The sequence below is a fragment of the Schistocerca gregaria genome, chromosome 3 (assembly GCF_023897955.1).
Source record: "Schistocerca gregaria isolate iqSchGreg1 chromosome 3, iqSchGreg1.2, whole genome shotgun sequence".
Taxonomy (NCBI): domain Eukaryota; kingdom Metazoa; phylum Arthropoda; class Insecta; order Orthoptera; family Acrididae; genus Schistocerca; species Schistocerca gregaria.
In genome coordinates, this window is record NC_064922.1 from 539,583,647 (window position 1) to 539,597,848 (window position 14,202).

General features: G+C 42.7%; 1 protein-coding gene across 1 annotated transcript in view; it reads right to left on the reverse strand.

Annotated features, from left to right (window-relative positions):
• Positions 1-14,202, reverse strand: part of LOC126355454 (serine/threonine-protein kinase 33-like) — a 106,620-nt gene that overhangs the window by 56,654 nt on the left and 35,764 nt on the right. The window contains exon 2 of the mRNA XM_050005769.1: positions 9,837-10,031. Within this exon, the coding sequence (XP_049861726.1) occupies positions 9,837-10,031 (195 nt within the window). The remainder of the gene's footprint in view (positions 1-9,836; positions 10,032-14,202) is intronic.

Here is a 14,202-nt window from a genome sequence, read left to right on the forward strand (position 1 = left end):
GCAACATGAGGTGACTTCTCCACAAGGCTGGTCGACATTGTTATGCAGCACTTCTTCGAGTTTCAGCTGCCTTTCACGGTACTCGCACACCACACACCGTTGCCATAGCCACCAAAAAGCAGTCGACCACCTCTCCACAATTTAGCAATACTCAGGACACTCCATCCCGTATTGTAATGTACCATAATGTTAATTTATTGGTGGACTGAGACGCAGAGCTGATCGTGTTGATATAGCAATATGCTTCCTGCAACGTAAGTCATGTCACAGATACACCTTAGACATGTGGTTTCTGACTGACTGAAACGTCTTAAAAGAATATTTGTTGCAGGCTTTTCATACCCGACAGCTCCCTACGAATTAACATGTTACCAACCAGTGTAGGGCGGTCTGCATTGTTGTATTTTGTCCTCAGTACGTTGCATTATCCTGGAAATATGTGAATTAGAATGTGTGAAACTGTTTCTTATAGTTCAAATACAGTATATGTTCCAAAATCTCTCCAGACTTTGGACAACGATACTGTTGAAACCATTTCCACGGAATCAAGCGTTGTATAATACCTAATGTTGTGTATGTGTGATTGATTCCTCAATGCGACATCTTTCTGACACAATTGCAATACGATGTCATACACTATAGGGAGCACATGCTATGGTAATTTCCGACATGACAGTTTGCTTCGGTCGTTATATAAAGTTTCCTATGTGGGGAGTAACGTTTAATTGGAGGCAACATCTCAAATATAAAAAGACACCTAAGTAGACAGCTAGTAGATACATTAATCTTTTTCATGTTGTAAGTGCTGCTTTACTGTATGAAGATGTTAAAGACGGATGGTGGTCAAGTTTTGTAGTATTTACAGACAACGCATCGACTCATCTGTCGTCTACGCCACATTATCAGTTTTTGTTTCCAGACCTATTTTCTTGACTTCGATTCCTGACTTTTCTTTTTAGTAAACGTAACATATTAACCGTGCTTAGGGGCTTGTTACTCCAGTACATAAACTGCAGAACACCACACAAAAATCGGCATTTTGTTGCATGCAGAGTGTTTCCCGATTGTAATATGACAGCAGGATGCTATGGAGCGCTTCAGAGTTAACTGTCACAAGCTGTTAATCCACCAGTTTTTTAACCTATGTAAAAGTTATACCGGTAAAGCCAGAACTTTACTTAAGGTTCACATATGTTGGGACAGAACACCACAGAATTCGGAATCCAGATAAAGGGTACAGTAGACTTTCTTAACTGGGAACAGGATGTGTCATGTATTTAGATCCTATGCGAGATTCCTTAAATGTATGAAACACCATCAAATACTATTTACGACGTCCTCCATTTTGCCCTATGCCAATTGCTTCAATGTGGTGTCGATTAACGAAGAGCAAACAGAACAACCGTTGTGTTGCGTTTAACAACGATTCTTTTGTTTGTCTACTGAAGTAAAGGTAAACGACTGTTTTATGTGCATACGGCTTTAATAAGCTTCTATGACTCCGACAAATACGACGCAGAAGAGCTGTTTACTGGCGGGACTTAGGCGTCACGGAATATTTTGTGTAGAATTATGTAACTCAACAGCCTGTTAGACCTTAAGTACAATTTGTGCCTCCCACGCTGGATGTCAGTACAACCTTTAAGCCGTTCCGAATCCTATACATGAATTTGAAATATGAGCAATTGTTTTGCAAATGGCAGCTTGGTGTGTGAAACAACACTGCAAGGTTTCGTAAATAAATGTAAGGTTTATGTGTGAACTGAGGTGAGTGATAATTCCTGTATAGTTCTCTTCATCCAAACTAACATTAATTTGGATAAAATATCAACAATCTACATTTGTAATATTCAATTGCAGCGAAAAATATGATTGGTATTAGCAGACACGTCAAGTCCATTGCAGTGACTTCGTCTAAGTTGAGGTTACATTGACTTTTGGTTGCTTTGCTTTGATGTTCAAAGCTTTTTCTGCTTTCAGGACCATTAGTAAATAAAATGTTGTTTGCTCAGGGCAATATGGCATTTCATTTTACATAAAAAAGGAATAATGTGGAACTTGTAAAACATTAGTGAACTTAGTAAAACTTAGTTTTGTTTCGTGCTGTAGCTACCTTCTACAGAAGAGATCTTACAGACGAAGAAATTCGTACTCGACTGGAAAATTATCCAGATGACAGTGATACATCATTTGAATGAAGTGAAGGCAGTGAAGATTAAATGTACTCCACAGAATAATAAAGTAAAACCTCTTCAGGCGTGTGAGACAACAACCATGCAGTTCGCATTTGAAGTATATGCGCTAGCAGAATAGAAATGCGGAGAACGCAAGTCCGAAAACAATTTATTGGACTCGCCAGAACTAAACAATAATACAATCTCCAAAAGAACAATAGATTCGATCCCAACTGGGGATCGTCACAAATATAAAATAACAAATAATAATAGAAAATACTCGACTCTTCACGGGCAGAGATCACAATAAAACAATTCTACAATGTCAAGATGTTCGTCGACTATACCAAGTCCATCTGCAAGAGATGGGCTAGCCAGAAGAGGCGTCTGGCTGTTGGTGCTGGGGTGGCAGCTCTGTATACTGCCAAGTGGTGCGTCGGGCTAGCTGTGACATCTGGTGAAGCTGTTCTGCAGGCTCTGCAAACGGGTACCGGTCCCTGGTGGCCATTGGTGGAGACCTGGTGTTGTGTTGTGTTGTGGCCGCCGGGAAATGTTTGTGTTGACAACACAGACGGCGTAGGTTTTCCTGGTGAATATATGCCCTGTGGGTGCAGGCATCCCGTGTTGGTTGGACGTGGAGTGGGATGTCGATGCAGTAGGCGCCACGATGTGTAAAGTGGGCGGCCACAACAACTTTCGTTCAAATTATTATGGAGACGAATTATGCAGTATATCCAAAACCCAGAAAGATAGAGCAAAGAATAAAGTAGGAGCGCTGGCACTTGTACAAGACTATAATGAGGGTGTGGATGACATAGATAAAGCTGATGTGTTAACGTCTCTTTATGAAATAGACACAATGTCGAAAATGTATTGATATATTCTGTTTTATGGAGTGCTGGAAATTATCCTCGACAATTCCTATATCTCATTTTGTAATATAAAAGGTACACTTCCAATGAATGATTTCAAAAGTAAAGCTGCACTTGGTCTGCTCACAATTGGAATGCAAATACCCAAATTATGGGAATGGTCCTAAAAGGATCTAAATTTTCTTTCTTCATCTCCAAGGACAAGAAAGACAGCATTTTTGGTACCAAAAGACTTGCGTTTTCAGAATACAGGATCTCACTGGCCAATATTTATCAGGTCAAGAGATAGATGTGAACTTCGCTCAAGTGTAATGGTTCCATGTAGACCCCATTCAGAGTGTTCAAGACTAATAATTTTGTCTGTTCATGAAAAAAAGAAACGCATCACCAGAAGCAATAATCTTCTGTGTACGATTATTTTGGGACTTCTCAGTGCTGTACACACCGGTATCTTTAATATCTAGTAGCACGTCGCTTTGCATTGATGCACGCCTGTATTCGTCGCGATATACTATCCACAAATTAATCAAGGTACTGTTCGTCCACGTTGTCCCACTCCTCAACGGTGATTTGGCGTAGATCCTTCAGAGTGGTTGGTGGGTCACGTCGCCCATAAACAGCACTTGTCAATATATCCCAGGCATGTGCGATAACATTCATGTCTGGAGAACATGCTGGCCACTCTAGTCGAGCGATGTCGTTATCGTGAAGTAAGTCATTCAAAAGACGTACGCAATGGGGGAGCGAATTGTCGTCCATGAAGACGAATGCCTCGTCAATATGCTGTTCATGTGGTAGCACTAACAGTCGCAGGATGGAATTCACGTATCGTACAGCGCTTACGGCGCCTTCCATGACCGTCAGCGGCGTATGTCGGCCCCACATAATGCCACCCCAAAAGAGCAGGGAACCTCCACCTTGCTGCACTCGATGGACAGTGTATCTAAGGCTTCAGCCTGACCGGGTTGACTCCAAACACGTCTCCGACGATTGTCTGGTTCAAGGGATATGCGACACTCATCAGTGAAGAGAACGTGATGCCAATCCTGAGCGGTCCATTCGGCATGTTGTTGGGCCCATCTGTATCGCACTGCATGGTGTCGTGGTTGCAAAGATGGATCTCGCCATGGATGTCGGGAGTGTAGTTGCCCATCATGCAACCTATTTCACACAGTTCGAGTCATAACACGACGTCCTATTGCTGCATAAAAAGCATTATTCAACATGGTGGAGTTGCTCTCATGATTCCTCTAAACCATAACCCTAGGTAGCGGTCACCCACTGGAGTAGTAGTGCTTGGGTGGCCTGAGCGAGGCATCTCATCGACAGTTCCTGTCTCTCTGTATCTCCTCCATGTCCGAACAACATCGTTTTGGTTCACTCCGAGACGCCTGCGCCCTTCTCTTGTTGAGAGCCCATCCTGGCACAAAGTAAGAATGCGGACGCGATCGAACGCGATATTGACCGCCTACGCATGGTTGAATTACAGGCAATACGATCCGTGTACGTCCTTCTTGGTGGAATGTCAAACCGATCGGTTGTCGGACCCCTCCGTCTAATAGGTACTGCTTATGCATGGTTGTTTACATCTTTGGGCGTCTTTAGTGACGTCTCTCAACAGCCAACGTCTATCTTCAGGAGTTCTGGGAACTGGGGTGATGCAAAACTTTTTTGATGTGTGTAGTTGCAGAAATGAAATTTATCACTGTGCCTGGTGAATCAGTCGTTAACCAAATTTTCAGAAGTCTGTAATCGAAACATAGTTTACTAAATTTTCGGTATTTTAGGCAATTCAGATACTTCATATTCGGCTGCTGAGCAGGGACACAAGACGCATGGGTCGTGGAAGCCCTTCCGTTCCCTCGCCCCCTACCTTCCATAGCCTTGGCTTGTGGCCAGATGCGATAATGTAAGGTCCTGTTTCCAAAAATGGTCTTGGAGATAAGAAAGTGCTGATCCAATTATCATCGAAATATGACATGGCAGTTGTCTCAGCTGCAACATGAGACTGCAGATAATAAGACGCTGATGCTGATATCAGCGCTTCCCGGAACATGCACTGGTGCACTAACAACGACATTCTGGCACGAAAATGCTTCTGCTATGTATGGTGCTGTTGGTCATTAACGTTGCAACACCATGAATGCAGCATGCAACAAACATCAAACTACTATGAAGCGTACTATATGCTTGGATGTGCAGATGATTAGTATTCCAGCCCAGTCACACAGTATAGGCGGGAGTAACGCTATATACATTCTGTGGGTGAGGAAAGTTCACGCTTCTGCTTTCTCAACCATTTGAAAGTTGCTTGTTTATGACAGAATCGTGTTATAGCTCATGTAAAGTCCACCCGCACACTTCGGAAGTCGACAGCATCGGGACCACGGCATATCGAGACTACAATTTATTTTTCCATATTATTGCTGCTCGTGTTGGTTGTGACACCATGACTGCCATTCGACAGTGCCTGTTCTAGTTGTGGGCCGCCAAAATATAAATATAGGCCGCTTCTTAGGCTGTAATTGTGAGAAGAAAAGTAATGAAAGGCGATCTGGGATGGCAGTCGTTGAAACAAAGATCTTTTTGCGAAATGTCAATCACGAACTTTCTCGTTGAATGCGAAAATATTTTGTTGACGTCCACATACATGGGGAGAGATGATCACCGTAATATGTTAAGAGAAATCAGAACTCGTACATAAATAAGTAAGATGTTAGTTTTTCCCGCGCGCCGTTCGGGAGTGGAACGGTAGAGAAATTGTGTGAAGATGGTTTGATGAACCCTCTGCGAGGCACTTAAATGTGAATGCATAGTAATCACGTAGCTGGCTCGATGAACATTCCGCAGGTGTAGAGTGTAAACTGCAGAGTACTTATGTAACTGTAGATAAAAATGTACTCCAAAACCCGTCATGGACCACCATTAATCTATTCACTCATTTCCAAATTAGAAAAGAAAATCAGAATGAAATCTTTGCTCTGCAGTGGAGTGTGCATCGATGTGAACCTTTTTAGCAAATTGGAACCGGTTGCCGGACCGATACTCGAACTCGGCACACAATTTTAACCTGGAAGAAAGTTTCATATCAGCGCACCCTCCACAACAGAGTGGAAATTTTACTATAGAAACATCCCCCAGGCTGTCGTAAGCCATGTCTCCGCAGTAACCTTTCTTCCAGGACTGCTAGTCTTACAAGTTTCGCAGGCGAACTTCTATGAAGTTTGGAAGGTAGGAGACGAGATACTGACAGAAGTAGAGCTCTGAGGAAGGTCCGTGATTCATGGTTGTGTAGCTCGGTCTGTGGAGTACTCACCAGCGAAAGGCATAGGTCTCGCATATAGTTTCTATGTATCAGAAACTTTCCACAAAAGAAAACAACGAGAATGCACAACCCTAAAGCAATGCGTAATACACAAAGCATTCGGTAACATCCACAGTACAAGTTTGCTGGGGTCTCTCTACCCTCCCCCTCCCATCATCTAAAACTGCCACATTAAAGTGTCGGCTTTATACACAATGCTTCATCAGCGATGCGACTGACTTTATGAAAGGAGGTGTTTGTGCAGCTTTAAAGGCTTGTTTCACCCCCAAGTACGGGAGACGTTGAATTATAGTAACTGCAAACACGAGTATTGTTTATCGATAAAGACCCAATAGTCGCTGCTCCGAACTGTGTTTTTCCTGGGCTATTAACACACACGGACAGAATAGTAGTTGGGGTATTTTCGTCGTTGGCTGTTGAATTGGATTTTCTGCACGTCGCCTGCCTTTTACACGCCATTGTTGTGTGGCTCAGTGGTCGGCACGTAATTCAACGCGTTGGACGCAGGTACATGGACTGTTACATTTAAACAAATGAAATGTGCTGTGCAACACTACATAGTGAATTCTAATAACTTCGGTTCATCAAATGTGAGCATAAAAGCAACAGACTTTGTTTTTAACTTGTCACACACCACTGTAATGCCATTCCAGTTGCATTTCTTTGATGTCAAGGTTCTTTGTATCCTTGCAACTGAGTACGTTTTACTATTATTTAGAGTCGTGAATGTCGAAGCAGTTAAGACATATCTTACCACCATTTTCCGTAAATGGCACTCACATCTGGAGCCACTGGAGCCAAGCCCCCCCCCCCCCCCCCAATAACTCTCAGTGAATACAAAACATATAGTTTAGTTAGGTTTTTAACACTGTCGCAACTAGAACCCTTTTATGGCTATTTGCAAGTTGTCATTCGTCTCCAAAATATTAAAAATACTCCGTGCTCCCAACTCCCAGATCTTGCCCCCCCCCCCCTACAAACTTCGGTTTGGGCATACTTGCTTGTTGTAACTGTTTAAAGTACATTGTTAGCCCGACCGTTCGTCAGAACATTTCCTTCATGACATACACCGGGTAATTTGAAGAATCATGTATTACATGTGATCTGATAAGAAGATGAACGGTCCTTCTGATTTTATGCCCATTGGATGAAAGCGTTACTGCAAGCTGTGCCTTGCAAACATAAATCGGCGACGCGCAGTGCAATTACTGAGCTATACGAACTACACGTAGCAGGGGTAGGCGTTGCATTCTTCGGTGTTTGCAGAGCAAATCCAGGCATGATGTTTGAGACTTGATAAAGTCTCTGAAATCATATACTTTTCTTTAATTAAACTATATATGCCTGAGTTTCACGCAGGATTCCCCTTTCTTTTCAATGCTGAGGTGCTATTCCAATACAGCTGGAGAGCTTCTGCAATGCTGTTCGACTTTGGGGAAAATACTAAGAGGGTTGCGGCGTGAATGGGAATTTGGATTGTGGAGGGATGTGTGATAGTGTAGTATGCGTAAGCACACACACAGCCATCGTGCCGTGGTGGTGTAGTGGTTACTGCATTTGCCTAGTGAGCTGGAGGCCAGGGTTCGAAATCTGGCCTTGGTAAAAATTTTCATTCATCGCTTGGATCTGCATATACACATCATAGGTGTTTGAAACTGGAAAGGTCTGTGGAAGCAGATAGTTTCATTCGAGAACTAAGAACGTTCCAAAAAAAAAAATCGCCGCAGGATGTCTGCAGTGAATAAGAATTTTTGCTCATTCGATCAATAATCTTGGACAATCTCGATGCGACAGGTTAAATGTTCACATGTCAATGTATAGTTTACAGTTCCAAAAGTTTTCGATCACTTGTAAGAAACTCGATGTATTTTAGGATTAAATGCAATATGTGAGCTGAAATTTACAATTAATTTATGTCATATATGACAGCAGGAGTGTTTCACATACAACTTGTCTTGCATAAAGTAAACATGGACAGGAGTGTCATACAGAAAATAGACACATTTCAGTGGATGGAACATCTCTTCAGTTTTCGATTCGTAATACGCTCCATGGTGTAGTTGCAGAACGCACCACATGGGAACAGAACATGGTGTGTAATGGAGCTAGGAGCGCGTTTTGTGACGATGTATTTCCTCAGTTTTAGTCAAGGTAAAAACTGCGACAGACAAGACAATACATTCCGTGTGGCAGGCCGCTTATGTGGTGAGAAGCATGCAGGCCAGCTGGGACCTTAAGCAGAGAAGGTGGAACGTGTGTGGGAATAATTGGTCAGGATACCGAAGAAATGGACGACAAGTGCGAGCAGAGAACTTCAGATAGCAAGCCAACTGTCTGGGGTATTCGACGCAAACATCTGCGTGTAAAACAATATCGGCTGCAGTTATTACATACTCCGACTATTAGGGATAATGAGTATCGATGACTTTTGCAGTGCCTGGTGGAGGGAGAAGTTCATTTTCAATGGCGAAGCCACGTATCACGTGCCTGGAAAGGTGAAACCTCATTACGTGCGTGTTCGGGGCAAGGAACATCAACACGAGGTTGTAGAGCACATTGGTAATTGACATAAAGCTGGCGTCTTTTGTTTCACGCCCTCTTCAAAAGATTATGGACCATTTTCCTGTGCGGAGAAAATTGTGGGTACTTTCGTGACTGGATATGCTGCAGCTATGGTTTGTGTCACAATTACAGAAAGATAGTAGAAACTTCACTTTGCAACAAGACGTGTACCACCACACTTTCTTTCTGACGTTTGTGATTACCTCAGGACTGAACCGCCTCAACAGTGGATTGCATGTGCTTCCCATTAAGACTCTCTTCTCCTACATTGAGTGACCCTACAGTCACCTGACGTAACTCCATACGATTTCTTATTATGGACTTATGTCAGAAATCATGTACTTCTGCCTCCATTGCTACTTAGTTTGGAAGAGCTGCAAGTGAGGATAATAAATGCGGTTTCTTATATCCAATTGGTACATATGAAGGGCTTATTTCAACAGTGGTACAAGTCCATTACTTCCACTTTTCTGCCTATAATGGATCTGCAAACAATCTCTAGCAAGAAGTCATGTGCTTGGATATTCCTGGTATCTGGCTGCAGATTTTTCAGCTCTCATTTAACTTTAGGAATCTGTAACTCACAATGAACAAAAATAGACTTGTACCACTATTGAAATAAGCCCTTAATATGTGCCAAGAGTTTGACTATCGAACTGACATTACCGCATCACCAGTGTTTCCCGTATTGATCAACTATAATGGAAGTTAAAAACTTGGAGAGATCTTCTGTCCATTCATGAATGTCTGTTTTCTGTACATCTTGTAGTTTTCACAACTCCAGAGCTCTCTGGGATTAACTCTGTATTTTGTCCACAAGAGAGCAGTGAGTAACACTACCGATGTCAATAGCTAATGTTCCGCTCAGGAAACCGTGGCTGACCACAGCTGCTCTGGCCATACCTGGCTCTTGTTGATGACCTTGATGGCCCAGGACATGCGGGTGAGGCGGGCGCGTGCCTGCACGACCACCCCGTATCGCCCGCGGCCGAGTTCGTCTCCGAAATCGTAGATACGGCGCAGCTGTTCGTCGTCGCTCACCCTCACGATCAGCATCGGCCGCTCCTTCAGCCGGGTGCCACCGCCGCTCCTTCTGTCCTGAAATAAAAATAGAGCACAACTGTAAGGTCTCATTTCCTTCAGAAATGTGGGAAACGAAGGAGGAACGGCAATAACAGTTGTAGTGTGGGGGAACTTTCCGCCACAGATCACCTGCATTAAATTTTTTATTAATTATTTAGTTAAGAATTCTCGTAAATGATTTCACAGTCAGTTGAAAGAATTAGAATTCAGTCAGCCATACTACTGTGATTCTGAAGAACTGGAGAACTATCTGCCCAGTTTCTGTATAGTTATTATACGACATCAAAATTTTTAAGAAAATAACTAGGATGGCCAAAAAATTATTAATATATCTTTATCCTTCTTGGACGAGCCAGGGCACGCCCAAGACGACCGTTGCACGGAGTGATTTTCTGGCAATCTCCACAAAGAAAATAGCACCGGACTATCTAGCAATTACCGCCGATCTATTTTATTTCTTTTCTTTGTGTGTCCCAACCTCAGAAAGACGACATCAACCCTTCTCGAACATAAGACGACTAGGGTGCCATCTCAACCGGCACGGTAGCTCAGCGTGTTCGGTCACAGGACTGTGTGCTCTCTGTAATAAAAAAAAACTGAGCCAAGGAACCAACGATCAACTTGAACGGGTGTCTTGTTGTGACGTCCGGCCAGACCAAACGCAACGAACCATAACGAAAAAAAAGCGTTTCTAGGCGCTTCAGTCTGGAACCGTGAGACCGCTACGGTCCCAGGTTCGAACCCTACCTCGGGCATGGATGTGTGTGATGTCCTTAGGTTAGTTACGTTTAAGTAGTTCTAACTTTTAGGGGACTGATGACCACAGATGGTAAGTCCCATAGTGCTCAGAGCCATCTGAACTTATTTATTTATTTATTTATTTATTTTGCCATCAGGAGGCGGCGGAGGGGATGAGTTCTTAAGTCCCTGCTTCCAAACTGAAGTCATTAAAACAAATGTAATTTGTTTCTCTCTCATTTTTTCCATTAGTCTCTATTGGATCCGATCTACTCACTTGATTTTATCACTGGAAGTTTTCACTAGACGATAACACAGTACTGGACACCAACCTTAGCACTCCGAAACAGCAGGGTACTAGAAGCGATCGTTGGTTTTAAATAGCACTGGGTTCCGATTTACCACGTACATGTTTCAGAGGGCACTACTCCAGAGAAGACATGACAGGTTTTAGCCGCTACATGCAAAACCGTGAATACAAATGCTTATGAGGTAATATTGCCGCCGGTTACCAGGTTCCCTTCAACATCGTAATTCTGTCTGCACAACCTTTATCCAATGATAATCCCTTTCCTAATGTGGCTAGTTGTTTGATTTTTCAGAGAATTACTGCTACTGCTCAGGGTACATATTTACTATGCCGAGTCTAATCCTAGTTCACTGATGGTATCTACCGTAACATGAGTAGCTGTTGAATATTCTTATTAATTCCTAAACACCCCATGGTGTCGAAAGAAGAGGTAGTAGCTGGCCGGTGTCACCTTAGGTAGTAATAAAGCAGAGGATGATTCGTTATTTGATTGTCAAAATGTAGTTTCCTCTCTTTGTTTTTGTGTCCATATGTATTGTCCAGTTTTATGAAAGCAAATAATTTACTAAGCGCCAACCGCACGATTTAGATACCAAGTCTAGATTGCCCTTGTATCAACGCCACATTGACTCATAAGAACAATGGGATAACTTATCCCATTTTTCTTGAATTATGACTGATCCTGAGAGAATCAAGCTAATTTCCCGCGTCCGGCCATCCTGATTTAGGTATTCCGTGATTTCCCTAGATCGCTCCAGGCAAATCCTGGGATGATTCCTTTGAAAGGGCACAACCGGCTCCCTTACCCGTCCTTCCCTAATCCGATGAGACCGATGACCTCGCTGGCTGGTCTCCTCCCCCAAACAATCCAATCCAATCCAATCAAGCTAATTCTGTTCCTCTCATACCAGAGAGAAGTGATCTTATGAAACCACATGCTCGCACAATATGAAGATTGCTCATTTCCCTAGATGTACCGGGTTAAGAAGAAAGTTTCTGCTGTACTTATCCTACCGGTCATCAACATGACGGGCGTTCCCATAACTGCAAACACAGATTAAAACTTGTAAAAACCGCATAATTTGACGAGCAACGATTAAACGTTTATCATATAACTGACGCCATAGGTAGGACCTAACTCAGAAACGATACCGTACATGATAAAACAACTGTGAGAACGCTTTGTGCAAAATGTCGATGCAAAAACGTACTTCTCTCCTGTGACAGAAACGTTTTAAAACGGGTCGATCTAATTTTGTGTGTCTGTTTATTACTTTATCTGAAAATACACACCGGAAACGGAACATCATTCAATAGATGAGTCAAAGAAGACCAAAAACGGTAGATATAAATTGTGTAGTCGGATATTTTTGCACCGTGGAAGAGGGGGGAGGGGGAGAGGGGGGGGGGGAGAAAGTGTCAGGAACAACGTTGGAAAGATCCTGATCGCTGGGATGTGAGCTAGGGGGTTGGGGGTGGTGATGTGGTTGGGGTGTTGAAAGGTCACTTTTTTGTTTGTCTTGACTATCCCAAAAACCGTGGCTTCTAGCGAAATTGTGTCGCAATACAAAATTAAACAACATTAAATTTTCTACCAAATAAGTCCTATTCAATTTTTGCTGAGTATTAATAGTTCCCGCACTGCAGAGTATGAAAAATCGCAGATAACTAAAAATAGTGTTTTAATGATAGAAAATGACTTTAATTGTTAACTGAAGTGGCGTAAGAACAAATATTAAATCTGTTTACCACATGTGAGTGCACGTGAACCATATTGAAAAGTAAACTGTGTGGTGGGGGTGTAACAGGGTGGAAAGTTGGGATGGGGATTAGAAGCGTGAGGTAAGGTGGGTTGCCGGATTGTGGCCATGCGCTTCCCTCCTTCAAAGGTCTGCAAATTGAAGAGCTCTACTCAACTACATCACGAAAAGCAACTACAGGGAGTTTCACAAATTTATATCGACCCTTCTGCACCTCGCCTTATGAATCACTGGAAACGCAGTGTGCAGACATGCCCGGTAGTGTTTATTTTCCACAAAGTGCGTTAACACTACATGGAATGCAGAAATGCTTCACTAATAATACCAACGCTATGAAACACATAAAAACAGAATTCACGTCAATCTCTGCAAAAATTCTTAGTCATCCTGTACGGCAGTGTAGCGTTCTTCCCGGAAAGGGAAATCCCCTAGCACTAGCGCTGCTCGCTTTTCAGACAGACTACATCTCCACAGCATTTCCTGTCCAGTTCTCTTTTCCAATTTTACTGCACTTCTATAACCTTTAATTATGTTACTGGTAGAATGCATAACTCTCTTCAGTTCAGGAATTGTTCGCGCTTGTAGAATTGGCTTCGCTGAGTAGGGCAACTTATCACTTCTCAACAGTATAATGTTGGAAGTTGGGTGTCAATATGTCTGACGGAATATGGCTAATCACGTCCAAATCCGTATTGCATTGCTTGACTGATGTAATATCTGAAGTTCCGTAACACTTACGTCACCTATTCTCGTTACGGAAAGAACCAATTTAAGCGTCTAATCGTCTTCAGATGTTGGAAGACATGAAGCTTTAGTGATGCATTTCATATCTTTCATGCTGCCAAAAGTATTCCAGCTATTGATAGTAGAGATAATGAAATCGGCATTGTCAAATATATATTGAAAGTATGTTGCACTTGGGGCAGGCTCTTCAATGTGGTAGACAACTGACAACTCCAGCTGTCAAGCTTTTTATATAATAGCTGCAAATAAATACTCATTTAGTATCTTAGGATAAGGTACCTATATAAACACGAGCTCAGTAAAATTATCTTGTCTGCTAGCATCAGAGAACTGGACAGAAATTGCTGGGGAGATATAGTGGTCTGTAAACGGAAAAGAGAGCAGTGTTCGTGGCGGGAGGAGCTCCCATTCCAGGAAAAACGCTACAGCTGCCATACAGGTTGACTAACAACAAGTTTCCCCTAGAGCTGTGTAGAACAGTGTGCAGAATTTTACGTAGATACGCGTTTCTTTGCATTAGAATTATTTGTAACTCTTATCTGTGTTCCACGTAGTGTTAACACACGTTGTGGGAAATAGAGACTCCCGGGAATGTCTGCACACTACATCCCCAGAGATTCATTAGGTTGGTTGC